At 44.3% G+C, this 22268-nt stretch overlaps 1 protein-coding gene across 1 annotated transcript; it reads right to left on the minus strand.

Annotated features, from left to right (window-relative positions):
- Positions 1-11308: 11308 nt before the first annotated feature.
- On the minus strand, positions 11309-13589 carry CPISCA (chloroplast-localized ISCA-like protein). Its single transcript, XM_048685697.2, has 3 exons — positions 13295-13589; positions 11999-12223; positions 11309-11765 (listed from the first exon to the last, which is right to left on the minus strand). Exons 1-3 carry the CDS (start codon positions 13464-13466, stop codon positions 11590-11592), a joined length of 573 nt encoding a protein of 190 aa, XP_048541654.1. The 5' UTR covers positions 13467-13589; the 3' UTR covers positions 11309-11589.
- Between the last annotated feature and the right edge of the window lie 8679 nt (positions 13590-22268).

The raw sequence follows: 22268 nt of genomic DNA on the forward strand, positions 1-22268 counted from the left end.
CATAACCGCGGGCACGGCTTTCGAAAGTTCAAATCCCTGCAGGGGAGTCCCAACTTAGCCCATGACAAGCTCTCACGGTCAACGAAGGAATAGACCTCCTCCCAAGACGTTCCGATCAGACTCGGTATCTCGGTTACTCAAGACACTTCGACAGGTTAAAACAAGACCAGCAACACCGCCCGAATGTGCCGACAAATCATGATAGGAGCTGCACATATCTCTTTCTCAGGGCACAATCGGATAACCAATCCGTACAACTAAAACCAGCCCTCAAGTTTCCCCGAGGTGGCGCTGCAAGGGGCTCTAGGTTGGACCAACACTTAGAGGAGCACTGGCCCGGGGGGGTTTAAAATAAGATGACCCTCGGGCTCCGGAAACCCAAGGGAAAAGAGGCTAGGTGGCAAATGGTAAGACCAAGGTTGGGCATTGCTGGAAAAGCTTGGCGAACTATCAAGGGGTTCCCATTATAACCCAACCGCGTAAGGAACGCAAAATCCTAGAACATAACACCGATATGACGAAAACTAGGGCGGCAAGAGTGGAACAAAACACTAGGCGAGAGGCCGAGCCTTCCACCCTTTACCAAGTGTATAGATGCATTAAGATAACAAGATAATATAATGATATCCCAACAAGTAAATAAACGTTCCAACAAGGAACGACCTTCAATCTTCACCTGCAACTAGCAACGCTATAAGAGGGGCTGAGCAAAGCGGTAACATAGCCAAACAACGGTTTGCTAGGACATAGTGGGTTAGAGGTTTGACATGGTAATTTGGGAGGCTTGAAAGCAAGTGGTAGGCACCATATCAATGGCATAGCAAAAGAGCGAGCAAACTAGCATAGCAAAGATAGTAGTGATTTCGAGGGTATGATCATCTTGCCTGCACAGTTGTCAGAGTTGACTGGATCCTCGAAAGCAAACTCAACGGGCTCCTCGTTAGCAAACTCGTCTCCCGGCTCTACCCAAACAAGAAAAACAAGCAACAAGGATACAATCAACCATGTGCAAGGATCAAGCAATATGATGCAATGATGGTATGCTATGCGGGATGCGATGCGGGATGCATATGCAAGATAAGACAGGAAATGCAAGAACCTGGCCTCAACTTGGAAATCCAAGTGTGCCACTGGAAAGATGAGATGAAATCGCTTGAAAACGATATAAAGATCATCGGAATCGGAGTTACGGTTTGGAAATGGCAAGCGATTCGAAAATGACACCGGTCTGCGATTTATAGCAAGTAGCCAACTAAATGCAATGAGATGAACATGCTACAACACCCAAACATGACAAAAAATACATGGCAGGGATGAATTCAAGATGCTTAACAAAAGTCTAGCACTGAGCTACGACCAATTCATCCATTAACAGGTTCAAACAAGCATGGCAAAAATGCATATGGTAAACAGATATCAGACTTAGTGAAATCAACACTTGTCTGGAATTTCAGATCAGATAGCACTCTTCGGAGCAACAAACCTACATGCTACAGGATCTGAACATGGCAAAGTAAAGCATGGCATGGAGCTACTCAAAGAGCTTAACAAAAGTCCCTTAGTGACCTTGAGCCAAAAGGGATCAGAAAATACAATCGCAAGCATGTGAACATAGCAAAAACATAATCAGTTTTCAGACTTGGTGAAAACTGGCACATGCTGAAACATAACTCAAGTAGGCATGTTTGCGAGCTCGATGCACTCACTACGGTGCAAGTCATGACAAACTAAGCATACATCCATCAAGAATACACAAAATGCAAGCTAGACATCGCAAGAACAAAAGCATAGCATGCACGGATCAACTACAACATCATCGGCAAAATTGCAAACAAGTTGACAATCTGTCCAGATTCACAAAGTAGCAAAAGTAGAGCTCGATTGACTCAAGCTAGGGTGCTCCATAATTGCAAACAAAGACATGGATGGATAGAGCACTACAATATTAACAAAAAATCCTTACTGATCATTATCAAAAGAGGCACGGATCACTAGGAAACAACATGAACATATGGCATCATGAGATAAACAGATCAAGGACTTAGTGGAATTGCTAAGTCCCTGAAAACAGAATTACCGAGTGCACCACTTTGCAAGCTTGCACTAGTCACCACACTCATCACAAAAATACACGGGTTGCACCTCTGGAAAGATAACAAAACCTTTAACAAAACATATGTAGAACATCAGGGCATATCATGCACACATTAATCATGGCAAAAATGACAAAAAGCTAAACGGAGTAGCAGATCTGACAATTATCTCAAGTAGCCCTCTTCTAACAGCATTTCGGGCATCAAGATGAACTCAAATGAAAATGATGCAATGGAATGAAATGATGTACTCTCTGAGATGAACATTTTGATATGCTATATGCATGAATCGGAGCTACGGATGCAAAGTTACGGAGCTAAGAACATGAGCATATGGATCCGCAATTTCGGGACTTAGAGAAAAAATCAACCTCCGGATTAGGGTTTACTGTTCACGGATCTGGATCTGGCTCATGGATCGAGGATCGCTGGATCCTCACCGGAGTTCGTCGCCGGAGTAGGAAGGGCCGGGCCGGAGCTTGCCGGCGAGGAGAGGAGGCCGGGCGGCGGGGCAGCGGACCCGGGCGGCGAGGGAAGGCGGCGGGGCGCGGCCCCGGGCGGCGCCGGCTCGGGTGGCGTGGAGTTCCGGGCGGCGATGGCGCGCGGCGGCGGCGTGGCGCTGGCGCGGTGGCGGCAGGGAGGCGGCGAGCGGCGCGGGAGGAAGGAGGAGGCGGCGGGCGGCTCGCGGGGCGGCTCGGCCGGGAGGGCCTGCCCCGGGCCCGAGCGGGCTGTGGCGGCGGCGGTGGAACGGCGGCCACGTGGCGCGCTGCCACTGGCTGCGGGCGGCGGCGGTGGCGTGTCCGGCAGGAACGGACACGTCCGGCGCGGCGCGAGGTGGATTTAGGGTTTGAGGACGAGGGGGATCTGGAATTTCGGAGGAGGGGCTAGTTTTATAGGTAGAGGGAGCTAGGAGAGTCCAAATGAGGTGCGGTTTTCGGCCACGCGATCGTGATCGAACGCTCTAGATGATGGAGAAGGCTTAGGTGGGTTTTGGGCCAAAATGGAGGGGTGTTGGGCTGCAACACACACGAGGCCTTTTTGGTCCCTCGGTTAACCGTTGGAGTATCAAACGAAGTCCAAATGACACGAAACTTGACAGGCGGTCTACCGGTAGTAAACCAAGGCCGCTTGGCAAGTCTCGGTCCAATCCGGAAATGTTTAATCCCCACACACGAAAGAAAGGTAGAAATGACCACCGGAGGAGAATGAAGCGCCAGAATGCAAAACGGACAACGGGGAAAATGCTCGAATGCATGAGACGAACACGTATGCAAATGCAATGCACATGATGACATGATATGAGATGCATGACAACGAAAACAACACACGGAGACAAAGACCCGAACCCAAGAAAATAGAATAACTTAACGCCGAAACGGCAAGAGTTGGAGTACAAATTGGGAAAGTTACATCCGGGGTGTTACAGTAGAGAACCTCATCGAGCCAAAACTCGCACTTTGAAAACTTGGCATAGAACTGATGTTCTCTGAGCTTATCCAGCACCAAACACAAGTGCTTAGCATGATCTTCCTTATTCTTGGAAAAGACCAAAATGTCATCGAGGTAGACCAAGACGAAGTCATTTGTGTAGGGGTTGAAAATGAAGTTCATCATGCGAGAGAATGTTGGAGGAGCATTGACGAGGCCAAAAGACATGACAGTGTATTCATATGAACCATAGTTTGTTCTGAATGCTGTCTTAAGGATATCTTGCTCACGAATGCGAATCTGATGATAGCCCATACGGAGATCAAGCTTGGAGAATACTTGAGCACCTTTGAGTTGTTCAAACAGCTCGTTGATGTTGGGAAGTGGGTACTTGTTCTTTATGGTCTTCTTGTTCAATGGACGTTAGTCAACACAAAGTCGGTCCGTTCCATCCTTCTTCTTCACAAAAAGAACTCCACAACCCCACGGAGAAGAACTAGGTCAGATGAGACCCATTCGCTCTTGAATATCGAGTTGCTTCTTCAGCTCCTTCAACTCTTCAGGTCCAAGCTTCTAAGGATATTTGCAAACAGGTTCCGTGCCAGGATCAAGATCGATGATGAATTCAACTGGCCGGTGCGGAGGCATTCCTGGAAGCTCTTCTGGAAAGACGTCTTGATATTCGCAAACGACTGGAATTTGAGAGATGGCATCCAGCTCGCCCTTCTCATTGAGAGAAAACAGTCAAATGGTATCATCCCTTGCGGCAAAGACAATTACATCCTCAGACGAATGAGTCAATTGAATCTGCCTGGCAGCACAATCAAGCTGAGCCTTGTGCTTAGAAAGCCAGTCCATTCCAAGAATAAGATCAATATCCGAGTTACCAAGGACCACTGGAGAGGATAGAAACTTATAGTCGCCCAACGTGATAGTAACATCCGGGACGCAATTGTTAGATGTCATTTGCTTGCCCGGGGACACAATCTTCAACGGGAAAGGAATCCTTTCGGTCACAAATTCATGCTTGGCAACAAATGGTATTGAAATAAAAGAAAGCGATGCACCAGTGTCAAAAAGAACTTTTGCAAGAACATCGTTAACAGGAAGGTTACCCATAATCACATCTGGCGAGTCCTCTGCCCGAGCTGCGTTCAACAAGTTGACCTTGGCGTGCTTGGGGTTATGCTTGACCACTTCATTGCTAGCAGATCTCACAGGAGGAGGAGGAGGAAGGCGCCTCTGATTGAAGCATTTGTTGGCATAGTGACCCTTCTGTTGGCACTTGTTGCACGTGACCTCTGAAAGCGGACGGTGATACGGAGCACTTGATCTTGGAGCTTAAGGCGAAGTCTTGTTCTGAAAGCCTGGGTTGGGTGAGTGGGAAGATCCATTGCCACCTTTGCTTTTTTGCTGATAAGGCTGATGGAACGGAGGAGGAGGCAGCCAATACTTTTGCTGCTTAGAAGCCACTTGAGTTGAGGAAGAAGGAGTTGCATCTCTGACTCGCTTCTTGGAAGCATCACACTTGAGTTGAGCAGTCTCTTGTTTCAGTGCCATGTTGTAAAACTCATCGTACTTCTTCGGCTCAAAAAGGACGAGAGCTAGTTGAAGATCTTCTCTGAGGCCACCCCTGAACTGATAAATCATGCTCTTCTCGTCAGGGACGTCTTGCTTGGCGAAACGAGCGAGCCTTTGGAATAGAATGTTATACTGGTAAACAGACAAGCTGCCTTGCTTCAGGTTGCGGAATTCCTCACGCTTGCTTTCAACAACACTCAGAGGAATGTGATGAGCTCTGAAGTCTTGACGGAATTCATCCCAGGTAATCACACGGCCTCCTCTGGAATCTTTGTATTGCTGAAACCATTCTGCGGCTTGGTCTTTGAGTTGGAAGGAGGCAAACTTGACAAAGTCCTCAGGCCTGACGTTACTGCACTCGAAATGCTTGCATATATCCACGAGCCAATCATCAGCGTCTGAGGCCTCGACATAGTTGCTGAAGGTCTTTGGCTGATTAGCGAGGAACTAGTTGAGTGTAGCAAACTGATTCTGATTGTTGCCATGGCCATGATTCCCTTGATTGCACTCTTCCAGAATTTGCATGATCAGCTGCGTGTTTGCATTGGTAGCGGCCATCACAGCTTGCCATGCCTCCGGAGGTGGAGGTGGTGGTGGCGGATCCTGATTCTGATTGTTGCCCTTAGCAGGAGCCATCCTGAAGAGGGTGACATCCGTTAGCATATTGACAGACAAATATTCAAGCTGAATCAAACGGATAGAAATTGCAACTTATAGTCTTCACATCCGAACAAAATGAACGAATGCATTTCAATTGAAATGGTCACATTTCCATAAATTGAGAAGCCACTTAGAAAGAGGTAGAAGAATAAATCAACAAGGTACGGACAAGAACGAATACTTGGTGAGGATTGCCCAATCCCAAACCAAATATCCGCGGAAGAAGAACTAGAGCTACAAGAATTCCCACCTATGAAACTTCCGAACCTTTCCGGTTATGCAATCAGGTGTTGGGGATACAGGGGAAGCATAATATCTCACCCAAATCTAGCAAATCCTACATCCAGCTGTATCCATCCTTCAACACATAACCAAGAAACCTTCGGAAATCATTTACCTCAACCTTCGAAAAGCATCCGTTATACAAGTTATGGCAATACTCCCGAACTCCCGCCCCAGTACTGGGTGGCGTCAAGATTATCTCACCAACAGCTGCATAAAAGAGATTTTCGATGTCGGCGAAACTCAGGTATTCCAGAATCTCAACGATAAAATTGTGATGACAACACCTCGGAGCTCAACTCCCCGGGACACTGCCACAACCCCTAAATGTCAGGAGGCACCAAGAACAATGTTCTCGTCACAAAACTATCGGAATGATTCCAAGATACCCGCGTGATCCTAAAATTTTTTTAGTGAAATTTGAGAAGAGAAGAGTCAAAACTCTACGTCAGGATGCCTCAACAGAGCGACGAAGGGACTGAGGAGTAAAAAGAATTCCTAACTCTCCGATATATATAATTCCTAAATGACTCAAAACATTTTTCTAGACTCAACAACGCCAGCAATTCGATCAAGCAGGGGGCTCCTAAGGTCGGGGAAGGCACTGATTACCAACTTGTAACGCCCTCGATGCGGCTATATCTCCTACGTGTCGAAGCACGACTTAGAGGCATAACCGCATTGAAAGCAATGTCGCAAGTGAGGTAATCTTCACAACAACCCATGTAAATAAATAAAGGGGAAAAGTACATAGTTGGCTTACACTCGCCACGTCACAAAAATACATAAATAAGTCATTACATTCATCCAATACTCTCAGGGTCCGACTACGGAACCAAAATAAAGATAAACCCCCAAATGCGACAAAGTCCCCGATCGCCCCAACTGGGCACCACTACTGATCATCTGCGAAAGACACATAGTAACGACAAGAGTCTTCATCGAACTCCCACTTGAGCTCGGTCATATCATCTAGAGTGGAATCATCGGTCCCTGTATCTGGTTTTGGAAGTAATCTGTGAGTCACGGGGACTCAGCAATCTCACACCCTCGTGATCAAGACTATTTAAGCTTATAGGTAAGGCAAAGGTATGATGTGGAGCTGCAGCAAGCGACTAGCATATATGGTGGCTAACATATGCAAATGAGAGCGAGAAGAGAAGGCAAAAGCACGGTCGAACAACTATGATCAAGAAGTGATCCTAGAACAACCTGCGTCAAGCATTACTCCAACACCGTGTTTACTTCCCGGACTCCGCCGAGAAGAGACCATCACGGTTACACACGCGGTTGATGCATTTTAATTAAGTTAAGTTTCATGTTATCTACAACCGGACATTAACAAATTCCCATCTGCCCATGACCGCGGGCACGGCTTTCGAAAGTTCAAATCCCTGCAGGGGAGTCCCAACTTAGCCCATCACAAGCTCTCATGGTCAACGAAGGATATTCCTTCTCCCGAGACATTCCGATCAGACTCGGCATCCCGGTTACAAGACATCCTCGACAATGGTAAAACAAGTCCAGCAACACTGCCCGAATGTGCCGAAAATCCCGATAGGAGCTGCACATATCTCGTTCTCAGGGCACACTCAGATGAGACTAGCTACGAGTAAAACCAACCCTCAAGTTTCCCCGAGGTGGCCTCGCAGGCAGCTCAGTTCGGACCAACACTCAGAGGAGCACTGGCCCGGGGGGGTTTAATAAAGATGACCCTTGGGCTCCGGAAACCCAAGGGAAAAATAGGCTAGGTGGCAAATGGTAAAACCAAGGTTGGACATTGCTGGAGGAGTTTTATTCAAGGCGAACTGTCAAGGGGTTCCCATTATAACCCAACCGTGTAAGGAACGCAAAATCCGGGAACATAACACCGATATGACGGAAACTAGGGCGGCAAGAGTGGAACAAAACACTAGGCAAAAGACCGAGCCTTCCACCCTTTACCAAGTATATAGGTGCATTAAGATAAACAAGATAATATGGTGATATCCCAACAATAAACATGTTCCAACAAGGAACGATCTCCAATCTTCACCTGCAACTAGCAACGCTGTAAGAGGGGCTGAGCAAAGCGGTAACATAGCCAAACAACGGTTTGCTAGGACATGGTGGGTTAGAGGTTTGACATGGCAATGTGGGAGGCATGATAAGCAAGTGATAGGTATCGTAGCATAGGCATAGCAAAAGAGCGAGCATCTAGCAAGCAAAGATAGAAGTGATTTCGAGGGTATGGTCATCTTGCCTGCAAAATTCTCGGAGTTGCCTTGATCCTCGTAAGCGAACTCAACGGGCTCCTCGTTCACGAACTCGTCTCCCGGCTCTACCCAAATAAGAACAACAAGCAAAAGGAACACAATCAACCACGTGCAATGCTCAACCAACATGATGCAAACATAGTATGATATGCGGGATGCGATATATGATGCATATGCATGATTTGGAAATCCAAGAGTGCCACTGGAAAGGTGAGGTGATTCGGTTGAAATCGATATAAAGATCACCGGAATCGGATGCACGGTTTGGAAATGGCAAGCAAAACAAATATGGCACCGATCTGCGATAAACAGCAAGTAGCCTTCTAAATGCAACAAGAACAACATGCTACTGCACCCAAACATGACAACAAAATACATGGCAGGGATCCACCCATGATGCTTAACAAAAGATGAACACTTAGCTACGGCTAATTCATCCATTAACAGGTTCAAACAAGCATGGCAAAAGTGCAAATGATTACAGGTTTCAGACTTGGTGAAATTAACAGCATATCAGGAATTTATCATCATGAAGCAATGTTTAGAGCATGATAACTATATGCTACAGGAACATATCATGGCAAAGCAAGGCATGGCATGAAGCTACTCTAAGCATATAACAAAAGTCCCTTAGTGACCATAAGCCAAAAGGGATCAGAAAATACAATTGCAAGTATGTGAACATAGCAAAAACATAAACAGATTCAGACTTAGTGAAAAACTGGAGCATGCAAAACAGATTAACAAGTAGGCATGTTTACGAGCTCGATGCACTCACTACGAGGCATTGCATGACAAACTAAGCATACACCCATCAAGAAGACATGGCATAGAAGCTACACATGGCAAGAACAACAACATAGCATGCACGGATCAATAGCAACAACCTCGGCAAAATCGCTAAACATGTTAACAATCTGCCAGGAACATTTTATAGCAAAAGTAGAGCTCAATTGACTCAAGCTAGGGTGATCCATAATTGCAAACAAAGACATGGATGGATAGAGCACCACAATATTAACAAAACATCCTTACTAATCATCCTCAAAAGAGGCACGGATCACTAGGAAACAACATGAACATATGGCATAAAAATAATATCAGGACAAGGACTTAGTGAAATTCTAAGTCCCTGAAATCAGCATCACCGAGTAAGCTACTTTGCATGCTTGTGCTAGTCACCACAAAGATCGCAAAAATACATGGCATACACCCCTGTAAAGAGAGCATGGCATTCATCAAAACACATGTAGAGCTCAGGATCATAGCATGCACACATTAATCATGGCAAAAATGACAAAAGGCCATTTGCTGAAACAGATCTGACATAATCATCACATAGCCCTCTTCCAACAGCATTTTGGGCATCAAGATGAGCTCAAATGAAAATGATGCAATGAGATGAAATGGTGTACTCGTCGAGACGAACATTTTGATATGCTACACGCACGAATCGGATCTACGGATGCAGAGTTATGGCATGTGGAAGAATGCAAAATTAATTAGGGTTTCGGGGCAAAAGTCAACTGAGGTGGATCTCAGATTCAGATCCAACCGGTGCGGATCCCGAGGTTCGCCGGAGTTATCGAGGGTCGCCGGATCCTAGGGAGAGGCGGTGGAGCTCGCCGGACTTGGGAACGGAGACGACGGAGAGGCGGTGCCGCGGTGGTGGCCGGTGCTGGAGACGGCGGACGGCGTCGGAGCGGAGGCTCCGCTCGGGCGAGGCGGCGGCGCCCTGGGCCGCGGGGGCCGCGCGCGGGCTCTCCCGGGCCGGCGGCGAGGAGATGCGGCCAGGCCAGTGGGGGCGCGCCACGTGGCGGCGGCGGTGCAAACCGGACGTGTCCGGCGGCGCGGGGAGCGGAATTTTAGGGTTTCGCCCGGATTTGGAATGTAGGGATCTTTATATAGGGGTAGAGGGAGCTAGGAAGCTCCAAATGAGGTGTGGTTTTCGGGCACGCGATCATGATCGAACGCTCTAGATGATGGAAGTGGTTTAGGTGGGTTTTGGGCCACTTTGGAAGGGTGTTGGGTTGCAACACACACGAGGCCTTTTCGGTCCCTCGGTTAACCGTTGAAGTATCAAACGAAGTCCAAATGGCACGAAACTTGACAGGCGGTCTACCGGTAGTAAACCAAGGCCGAGTCTCGGTCCAATCCGGAAACGTTTAGTACCCGCACATGAAAAGAGGTAGAAAGGACCACTGGAGGACATAGGAGCGCCGGAATGCAAAACGGACAACGGGGAAAATACTCGGATGCATGAGACGAACACGTATGCAAATGCAATGCACATGATGATATGATATGGGAGGCATGACAAAGAACAAAACACACGGAGACAAAAACCCGGCAGCGAGGAAATAAAATAACTTAGGGCCGGAAACGGCAAGAGTTGGAGTACAAATAAAGTAAATTACATCCGGGGTATTACACCGTCGTATCTGAGCCGCCACTACCCTAGCCCTCTACGGTGCCGGCACAAGCACCCACACCGGTCGACCTTCGCCTCGGCTTTATCAGCGACCCCATGATCGGTCGTGTCGTCCCCATCTCCGGTGACCCCACCACCCCCCACCACAAGCACACACACACCGATCAACCTCCGGCTTGGCTTTGCCAGCGACTCCATGATCAGCCATGTCATCCCCATCTCCGACTTGTTTCTCGAGTCGCCCTTACCGACGATGACACTCGTTTCTCAAGTCACCCTTACCGACGATGACACACTAACTCGTTTCTCGAGTCACCCTTACCGACGATGACACACCGACTCATTTCTCGAGTCGCCCTTACCCACGATGACACAGCCGGCCATGTCATCCCCGCCTCCATCTCCACCTACCAGAATCAACTTACAGGCCTCTCATTTTCAGGCAACTAGAGAATATCAAATGCATTATCATAATCCCATTTGTCAAACCGACTTTTTGTGTATTTTGGTGTTTGTTTGATCCCCTTTTTTTACTACTTTTGCGGCTGATTTTCGACATCAGATTACAAAATAAGCACTTCACAAACTGAGCAGCGTAGTGTGCGCTCGTTACCTTGTAATCAGAAGAGAAAGAAGTATAGCTATCTTCGTGACTATCTTTAAAATTCTACTACCGACCAGTTACAACTTACAAGTCCCACTGGAACCTTGATACACACTGAACTGAACTGTATTACAAATTGTAGCCATTCATTCTGAGTATATCTGTGAACCTGTGGTATTGTCCATCCGGCCATTTCCGGATGCAGAGCAACCAAAGATGCATGGTAATATCACATCCTGGCACTATATTTCTAGTTTAGTTGTTGCAGGCAGTTGCTGTGCTCTGCATTTCCTTGCTGGTTGCGAATGACTTGCCGCACCCACACGTTTTTGTCGCGTTTGGGTTCTGGAAGTTGAAGCCGCCCCCGATGAGGGCGTCGCTGTAGTCCAGCTCCATTCCAAACATGAAGAGAAGGCTCTTTGGGTCACAGACTGCAGGCACACAAAATATACTGTCTCGTTAGAGTTATGGTAGACCGTAGACCAGGAGGTTTGGCCTGAATAAACAGAATGGGTTGTCACATGTACTTGTGATCAACAGCCTGTGGACTATTTCAAGCCTTCAAGGATTTATTTGAAACGCAAAAGTGTTACTCTAATCTCGAGCACAAATGCAAATCCATGTCCTCTGAAACGTATATACACAGTCAAGGCAAATCAGTTACCTATTGTGAAACCTTCATACTCGATGACTGAATCGTCAGGGTTGGCGCTTCCTCGGCTCTCAAACTCCATGGTGTAAGACATGCCAGAACATCCACCTTGTTTAACTCCAATCCTCAAACAGAGATCTTCATTCTTTTCGGACCTCATTCTGTTCAGATGCTTCAAGGCCTTCTCTGTCAATGAGATAGCTGGTGCGATACTACCAGGCGTTGCTGTTGCAGCAGCTGCAAAGTATGGTAAATGATTTTACTAAGTTAATGCTGAACAGAACTTGTCTGAAATTCTGCAGCATTTGCATAAAGCATTTTAACATCCTGAAAATCATAGGATATATCTGACTATCTTGTCGCCATTAAATCTTCAGTGTTTCCTCAACTATTCCCTTGCTCATGCAAGACAGACGAACCTATGAGTGATGTAGGATGACTGGAAGGACCAGGTTATTGAAGCCAACTTCAATCTATGCCGAGATAGTCATGTTCATCAGTTGTGAGTTGTTACACATTACTAAAAATATATAAGTTTACAAGGAAAGAACTTATAACGACGACATCTTTGCTTAATCCCCTTGGATGGATAGGAATAATGCAACCAAGGCCCAAGTACCTAAGTATGTACTAACGATAGATACAGATAGCTAGATATATGCATACGTCATACATATAATGATCAAACTGGTGTATAACAATTAAATTGTTATCTGTATAAAGTTTTTATCTGGTACAAACAAACTCCAGAATACCACAGAGAAGAAAAGAGAAACATGGCACACGCGTAACTGCTTTCCCACCCGATAGGCTGATACTGCAACCAGAAGTAGGATTGCCTAGGAGCATGTGTCCGATCTACCCATGTTGTCTAAATTGTTTAATAGGGGTCGTGGATGAAAGATCTACAATTAGGATGGGGTCGCTCTGATTATAAGCCTAGTGGGGACAACCACTTTGCCAAACAAGCTACTAGCAGGCAACTAACTTAGGCAATACAGGCCAGGCAACGCCATCAACTACGCACTCAGCAATCTCCAATCGACGATTTCCAGCCGCCTGAATCAAGATAACAATGCGCGCTACCGATACATGAAGATCAGCCCCTGCCCTATGGCCATCGCTGCAAATTTCACATGGTGTGCAGCTACGCATCAATCCGGCTTCATTTTACGGGTTCTCACGAATCACAACAGAAGAAGCCCGGCAAAGGGATTCAATCCAAATCCATCCACGCCAAAACGATCCTACTTAATTCTATTGCATATGCGTAGAGGAGAACATCTGACATATGTGTTGACCACGGACCTGGCGGGGCGGAGGCGCGGAGGGAGACGGCGCGGGAGCCCCCGCTGCGGGCGGCGAAGCGGACCGTGCAGGCCGGGGCGGAGGGCGAGGGGGAGACGGCGAGGTGGGGCCGCGCCGTGCCCGGGAGGCGGCCCAGGAGCGGGCGGGTCGCCGTGCCGGACGCGAGCGCCATGATTGGAAATCGGGTGGGGCTGGGGAGAGAGGGTGGGGGAAAGCAGCGACGACGACGAAGACGGGAGAGAGGGAGGGAGCGAGGAAATATCCTGTGGCTCGCGGGCCGCCCCGAGTTTGGTGGCTTGTGGGCTCAGGGCTCTCTGCGGTCCACAATTATGTATGTTTTCGGGATGGACTTTTAACTTTACTAGTAGAATGTCCGTGCGTTGCTACGGATACAAAAGAAATATAGATGAGTCCAAGAGCATAAGTTGTGACCATCTTTTATCTTGTCCATGAAGATGTTGTCCCTCAACTTTTCTACATATACAGGTAATATATACTTTTAGATATATACCAAGGTTGTGGGAAGACATAAGGTAACATTTCATATCTCGTTCCTTTCCATTTCCTCCATATTCACCATCGCAATAAGACGTGACATCATGTGCATTCTCCCGCAAAAAAAATAAAAAAAATGTTAATTCTCCCTAGCCTCTTATTTTCTGACAAACCTTGGACCTCACCTCCGACCTTGCTATCACATAGTCATCTCTCTTCTCTTTCATTGTTCATATCCTTTCCATCAACGGATGATAGTACATTACATTTAGTTGAAATATATTGCCCACCTCTCTTCATTAGTTCAAACTTTTGAATAAGTTGGCTGAAGCATGAATCAATATGGTATCCAAGCCAAGAGGTCTTTTGAGTTCAAGACCCCACCAACGCAGTATTAAAATAGAAGATCCTACGTTCTACATCGATCACACATCTAAGCACTAAATAAGCCTAAACGTGATAGTGCATTACATTTAGTTGAAATATATTGTCCATCTCGCTTTATCAGTTCAGATTTTTTGATGAGTTGGCTGGAGCATGAATTCAATAAACACCTCACGTTAATATTCTCTCATTGTCACATTACATTTGAAAACAGTGATGATTGTCATGTGGGCGATGTTTTTGTCGATAATCTCAAGACCAACTAGCTCAGTATCTTGGAAGTGCTCATATGGGTAGAGTGTGCATGCATGCGTTCATAAGGATGAGTGTGTGTACCTGTTTGTAAACATCAACGTTTGTACTGTGTGTGTTTTAACTTCAGAATACACAAGAATTATATCACAAGCACAAGTGTCAAGATATAACAACATGATGGTTTTCAAATTAAGGAGTTCTATGAATATACATTTCTTGCCAAAGGAAACAGGAATATACATAGCAACTGGTGAATAAAGTCATATGGAGGATATAGTGCACCCCCTCCTCCCATGTAAAATTCAACATGTTATTTGATTTGCATCCATTTTATAAACCAAGCCTTGCTTTAGTTGATGCCACCTAACAAGAGAATAGGCAAACATATGTACATGATTACACAATACATTAATTTCAGTGGTATTTTTTAATATGTTCGATGCTAGGCTAGCATATTATCAGATCAACAAACAAAACTTCAACATTCATTCAGAAACTCGGGTAGGTGACGTCTAAATATTTTACCAACTTCAACAAGATGGAAAACAAATAGCAAGAAATATATGCACAATACAAAAGTGTCTCTTACCATGACAACACCCAATATAAATTAAAAATACGAAAAAGTTGTTACAGTAGTACTATTACTTACAACAAGAATTGTATGTTTCCTAAGCAAACTGCAACTTTCTGGAATAAATGTTTCTTGACATTCAATGTTCATTTTAGAATCCACGTAAAGTGTTGTGGAATAATTGTTTCTTGAAAGTCAACTTTCTATATAGCGTAATTTTTTATGCATGAGAGATAAATAATGCACAAAATATAGAACCATAAGATAGCTGGAAGCCTGCTACTGTAAATTGGTGAAACTATGAGCCAGCAACAGAATAACATGGAAAGCAAGTATGAGAAATATGAAACTGCTATTCCTCTATACAAAGCCAATACGAATTCCAGCCCATGCTATTAGTGAATCCTGTTGACCATGAAGAAGCTAAATGGAAAAATACTACTTTTTATATAATAAAAAATAGACCGCAAGAAGACACGAAATAACAAAGAAAAGCAAAAAAAAAGTTTAGAAGGTTGAACCTAATGCTAGCACCATGGTAATAAACCCATGTCTACAAAGGAACATTAGCATTCAAATGTGAGAGCTCAGTAGCTTGTCATGTCTATATTTTGTTGCACTTGTATCTGATTTGAAATTTAAAGAATTATGATGAGAGTGCAGTATAATCTTTTGAATAAACATTGTCAATTGTCTAAGAGTGCTAACATTTAAACTCATTCAAAATGTTGGCAAATGGAATGAGAAATGTAATACCCGAGATAATACATTATAAGGCTACAACAAGTCCCCTCCAATTTTTAGGAAGCTCTCCACTATATGTGTAGCAATGAACCAGCCTCAAAACCCATTATAGACTGCTAGATAGATATTTGTTTCTTCAATTTCTAACAAACATATAAAATATTTATTGAGAAGCACTCCTGCTTACTACACAGTGATTCATAACATCAAAGTGCATGAACAAACTTGATTTTGTTGAACAGATAAAATTCACCTTGTTCTTCTTCACCAAAGTCTTCCCCAAGATTTTTCATCTAGTCTTCTTTCCCATATATATTTTTTCTTCAGAAAGGAGGCATACCTAGGCTTCTTTCCCATATCTGCACAAGTCATGCTTAGAGCTAGTCCTTGTGAAGCACTAACCTACCTTGGCTCAACGCCAATGTGCATCAGCCTATCAAAAGCATAGGTGTAAGAATCATCCATGTACTCTGCACAAACAAGGGAAAAATCGTATGAGCTTTGATGTTTCACTATATTATAGTTTAGTAGAAGAGATAAACGGGCAGAAGTTTGGATGTATAGTAGTGGGGAAGCTGAGGTTACCTGGATTACCGATCAAAGGTGCCTTCCATTTGCCCTTGTGGTTCAGGTTCCTAAATTTTTGAATGCACAAAAACTTATGCCAGAAGTTGGACACCCGAGGTATCCTATGCCATTTGGGGCGATGGGATTTCGAGTAACTGCTTGTTGAATTGATGATATTGCTGGGCATTGAATTAACTGAATCAGAGAGACTTCTACAGATAGGGCACGATAGAATCACAAAGCATAGAAAAAGTAGATAAGTTTGTGTGAGATACTCACAGTCAATAATTTAGAAGCTTCTACATTACTAAAAAATGCACTACATAGATATTATAGTTGTATCCACTATTCTCTTAACGGGCATAAATTGTAGCAAACTAAGCCAACATAATCCGCCTGTAATACTTAACCAGTGTCCAACATCCTTGAGTAACAAAACCAAGTATTAATGTTGATCACTTACAAAAGAAATGGGCTACAATCACAAGATAAATGACATGGAAAAGGTCAACCGAACCTTTAAAAGTGGGAACTGTAGCGTCAGTCCAATTCCGCTGCCATGGCACCATTTTTTGCTGCATCTAGTGCCACCCAAAGTTTGTCCTAATATTCTATTGCTAGTATATAAGTTCTAAAGTATTTTACTAACAAACAAAAAGGTGGGAAAAATGTGAATCTGCAAATTACGAGGACAAAATAAAATCAAAAGTCCAAACGGATGTGTTAAGATCAGTTTATACGTGCAGCCAAATGTTACAAAGCTAGCTTACATGAGTTCAATCCACCAGAATTGAGAAGATGCACAAAATGTCGGGAAACAAATTACAAACACTACCATTTTAAAGAACAAAAGGTAAACGTAGTCCAGCCTTTCAGTGAATACTGAAGCGGAAAATAGAAATATTTATGAATCTCCAGAACAAACAAAATAACACAGAGTGGAAGCTTAGAAAGATATAGTAATGCCTCGCCAGCGTCACCTTCAAAGTTGCATATGTTACACCCAGACACACATAATGACACAAAAGAATTATGCTGGAATTTAATGTTCGGGCTAGAAGTAATTTGTTTCCATTTTATTGTACCCAGATTCTGTTGGTTACTTTTCCTACTGAATTTATCCTGCATATAAATAAGGGTTACTGAATCGTTGGAACCTAATCATTGTCGGTACCAAATTTTTGAACCATACTCCTAAAACAAGTAGTACCGATTGTTCCGCATAATGCATGTAAGGTGTGTCAGTTTCTATCCGTGGCTCCCTGCTCCAAGTACCCCGCCGGTGAATCTTATGGCCGAAAGGCGACCGTGTGAAGCGATGGCGTCTGGTCGTAGGCATCTGCTCATGTTTCTATCCATATAAATGTCAAAATGTCAAACCAGATGTGTGTGCTAGAAGATTGTTCCTAATTCAATATAAATGGATAATTTTTTACTGTTGCCCTTTATTTCTTGAAGACCAGTCAGTCTAGTTTTCCCTAGGTTCTGAAATCGCTGCATGGGCCCTCAACTTCTTCAGGTTCGGCTCTTGTGCAGATACAGTTAGCCTTTGCACTACAAATTTATTAGCAAAACATATGTTTCCTACATAGAACATAAAGCTAGCCAATCTCACCGAGAAATCATAGTGCCCTGCCTGAAGTTCCTGAAGCTCCTGTATGCCAAAGATGTAACTCCGTTGTTGTCTGAGCTTCCACTGGGCAATGTGTAGACAACTCTAAGCTTCATTTCCTCAATCATCATATCAGCATCCTTGTTGAACTGAAGAATACATATATATATGGAATATAGTTGGTGGAATGCTAATCATCCAGAGCCTGATGACATTGACAACACAACACTAAATCATAGAAACCGGTGAAATTCGATAAATATCTTGAAGAAAGATCGATTCATAAACTTAGGTGGATGGAATAGAACACATATGTGTGTGCTCGTTTCATACTGCTGGGTGGACGGGATAAAATCGCCATGGACACTCTCTCATTGGACAGCATCTCTACTGAATAGGGAATAATTATCTCTATCAATAAGCAAAAGCAAACAACTGAAACAAGATAACTATATCACTTCAGTCCTTACATTGAGATGCCAATTTGATCACAGAAGACCATCTGTAAAAATGCAGAACAACATGGGCCTTGGCCTCAATTCGGCGACCCAACTTCAATTTTGAAAGCATGCAAGCAAGCGAGAGATAGGAGTGAGCACAGTAATCTGAAATCAAATGAGAGAGTGTCAGCATTGTCGTCGTGCTCCCCTGCTCAGGCCATCTCGGTGCAGCCACATCCCGTTCAGAAAATGTTCGATAAATGAATTGAATTTATTATATATGCTTTCATGTAATCACCAATTTTTTTAGTTATAAAATAGATTGACTTGGGATTTCCAAACATGTTGGTGTCAAATGTATATTTACTCACTTAACATTGAACTATACAATATTGTGTATAGGATATACTGTACTCAGGCATGTAAATACGATAACTTTGTCATGCATCATTCATACGAAGCTCATTCTCACTTTTCTCATTCATACGAAGCTCATTTGTTCTCCTTCTTTATTTGTATCAGAATTTCTGAATTTAATGATGTTGTCAGTTCTGACCAATTTGTTCAATGCACATACACATTTAATCAACCAGCACCATTAGCCATTTTGTGAAAAAACTAATTAAATAGAACCATGCACTACCCGAAACTACATGATGCCAATGTCCTTACCTTTGTTGCTTGCAAGAATGCATACTAAAACATGGGGCAAAATCGTAGCTCTAATCATGGTAGTCCTTGTTAGTTGTCGTTAATCTACATCTCATAGAAATATTATTTGCTGAAGACAATCTCAACATACAAATCTGAAGAGTTTTATTAAAACTCAGCTAGATGCCTTTCCCAAAATAGTACTCAATTCATCCCAAAATAAGTATCGCTGGTTGAGTTCAACTTTAGTATTTTGAGATGGATGGAGTAGTATTTTATACGAAGAGAATTATATAGGTTCCACACTTACAAAGCTTGGTAGGCATAAATATGAGTACTATCCATGAAAGTCATATTCAGTACTTCGATGGAGAATATCAGTATCATCTTTAGAAGAATTTAGCACCATGTCTAGTTTAATTACACGGACACCTATTTGCAGAGCCATGATGATGGGAACGTCACTGCAGTCACTGATTAGCTGATTGCTAGTAAAATATGAGTAATGCGGTGTAACGAAATAGTGGGACAACGGTGCATTCATGTCATGGCGGACCTGGTAACATGAAATTTACATCAAAATTAAGAGCAAAGCTTGTAACAGCAGATTGTTCCTAGGAAAATAAATAAACAAATAGAGCAAATAACCAAATTCAAACCAGGTACCATTTCAGTAAAATCTGCAAAATGATCCTACAAAGCATTGCAGCAAATTTGTTGAGCTACCTCAAGGAATCTAAAAATGCCAAGACCGGAAGATCGACACTTACTATATCAGGCGCTTCCTTATCATCTCATCCATGATAATCTGAACAACCGAGCTTCAGAAGTTCATAAGTATCTGCTAGATCGCTCAATCCTGTATTCCTGTTGTAGGGAAAAATCAACAGTTAATTGCATTAAGGTTTCAGATACAATAGATAGATACGTAAGATGCATCACTATGGTGTACATAGATGAAGCATTATAAGATGATGACACTGTTCGTACCAGATAGTTCCCATCGCTTTCACAGTTTCCCATCTCTACCCATGTTTCTATGCATTTTGGATCATCATCTGTAGAAAACGAAGTCTTGAATATCAGTTTTTTTTGCCACCACACGGTACTTCCTAAAATTAGGTGGTTGCTTACTGTCAACAAAACAAGATTTTATGTTAGAAATAATAAGGGCATGTACTGTTTAATACAGATTCTGCGCAGTCAGACTTCTAATCCTATTGGTGACTATAGACAAAGATAAGATACGAGGTAAACAACTAAACACACACCCTTGGGAACATACACGGAAGAGATTCAGGATTGTGTTTCCAGTAACGGTATACCTCTGGCCATCGTGTTTCTAGTACCGGTGTGTGCCTCTGGCCATCGACACGAAGAGGTGCAGGAAGCGGAGGGCCTCGACATCAAGCCCCAGCCCGTCAACGTCGCGACGCTCGGCGAGCAGGCACATATGCGTTCACGCGTCCTCGCCTCCCTGCCACGGTCGAGCGTTGCCAAACGGCCCCACACAAGCTTTGACTCCATGAGTTACATGCTCCTCTTCCCATGACGAGCGCCGCCTGCCTGTCCCCTCACTAGTAGAAAACAGGGCTATGGTCCAGGCCGGCTCAGCCCATTAGTCCCGGTTCAGTGTAGAACCGGGACCAATGTGGGCATTGGTCCCGGTTCGTGAGCCCAGGGGGCCGGCCGGGCCACGTGGGCCATTGGTCCCGGTTCGTTTGGACCTTTTGGTCCCGGTTGGTGGGATGAACCGGGACCAATGGGCCTCGCTCCTGGCCCACCACCATTGGTCCCGGTTGGTGGCTTGAACCAGGACCAAAGGCTCCCCTTTAGTCCCGGTTCATGCCACCAACCGGGACCAATGAGGTGCCTATATATACCCCCTCGCATAAGAGCAGAGCACACTGCTCTGTTTTTTTCTGGCCGAGGGGGAGAGGGCTTGGTGGTGCTCTAGCTCACCTCCTATGCACACAAGGTGTTCGATGGAATGCCCGAGCCACACTACTTAAGCTTTCTCCTCTCGAAGCTCGACCTCCAAGCTCCATTTTCCTCGAGATTTGTCTAGATTTAGCGGTCCGTCACGCCCCGTCCCCGTCTTCACCGCCATCGATCACCCGCGCTGATCTCATCACCGACACCACCGTGGTGAGCCTCTTGTTCTTATCTTCTTTCTGAAAGGAAAAATATTCTTACTTGTATGTTTAGATAGATACTTGTATCATTTTTTTACATTTATTATTGCATCTTATATAGTGCGATGGTTTTGGTATCCGCCCCCGTCGGCCCTCGTCCTGTCTATGATTCGGATTTGGTATGTATATTATCTTTATAACTATTGGTTCATTTATTGTTTATGAAAATTATGCCGACCAACGTGACATAGATTTTATTTATCTAGGATGTATGTGAATCGGAAATGCCAACCGACCCTATTGTCGAGAGGTTAAATTTAGTTGAAGAAGAAAACAATTTGTTGAAGGAAAAAATAAAAAAAATTGAGGAGGAGAAGATGATATTGGAGTTGCATGTTGCGGATGTCGTCGATGATCACAAGATCAAGATGGATGCAATGCGCTTGAAGATTAGAAAGATTAGAAAATATGCCATTCATACCGAGGCTTGGTATCATTATGCCGTTGGATCAATTGTTACCTTGGTTGCGATTATGATCGCATTTGTTTTCGCATTGAAATGTTTTACATAGTTTCAATGTATGGTTTAATTAATTAGATGCTCTGGAGAGCTATATGTTGTTAGATGAGAACTATGTATGCACTTTGGTTTTAATGTGATGATGAACTTCTATTAATTTGGACACTTAATTATATATAATGCACGCAGATGAACCGGCAATGGATGTACGGTGACAGACACACCCGCAAGTACATTAAGGGCGTGCATGAGTTTCTCGATGCGGCTGAGGCAAACAAGCAGAATGGTTTTATGTGTTGTCCATGCACTGAATGTGGGAATACGAGGTCTTACTCTAACCGGAAAATCCTTCACTCCCACCTGCTTTACAAGGGTTTCATGCCACACTATAATGTTTGGACGAGGCACGGAGAAATAGGGGTTATGATGGAAGACGGCGAAGAAGAAGAGTACGATGACAACTATGTGCCCCCTGAATACGGTGATGCTGCAACGGGGGGAGCTGGTGAAGATCAAGAGGAACCAGACGATGTGCCCAATGATGCTGCCACGGGTGAAGCTGCTGAAGATCAAGAGGAACCAGACGATGTGCCCGAT

This window comes from Triticum urartu, chromosome 7A, assembly GCF_056163025.1.
Source record: "Triticum urartu cultivar PI428250 chromosome 7A, HENAU_Tu73, whole genome shotgun sequence".
NCBI lineage: Eukaryota > Viridiplantae > Streptophyta > Magnoliopsida > Poales > Poaceae > Triticum > Triticum urartu.

Coding starts and splice junctions, on each gene's coding strand:
- CPISCA (XM_048685697.2), bottom strand. CDS start 13,466: ATGGCGCTCGCGTCCGGCACGGCGACCCGCCCGCTCCTGGGCCGCCTC. Junction 12,224..13,294: donor CCGCGCCTCCGCCCCGCCAG/GTCCGTGGTCAA, acceptor CATACTTTGCAG/CTGCTGCAACAGCAACGCCT. Junction 11,766..11,998: donor GTATGAAGGTTTCACAATAG/GTAACTGATTTG, acceptor GTGTGCCTGCAG/TCTGTGACCCAAAGAGCCTT.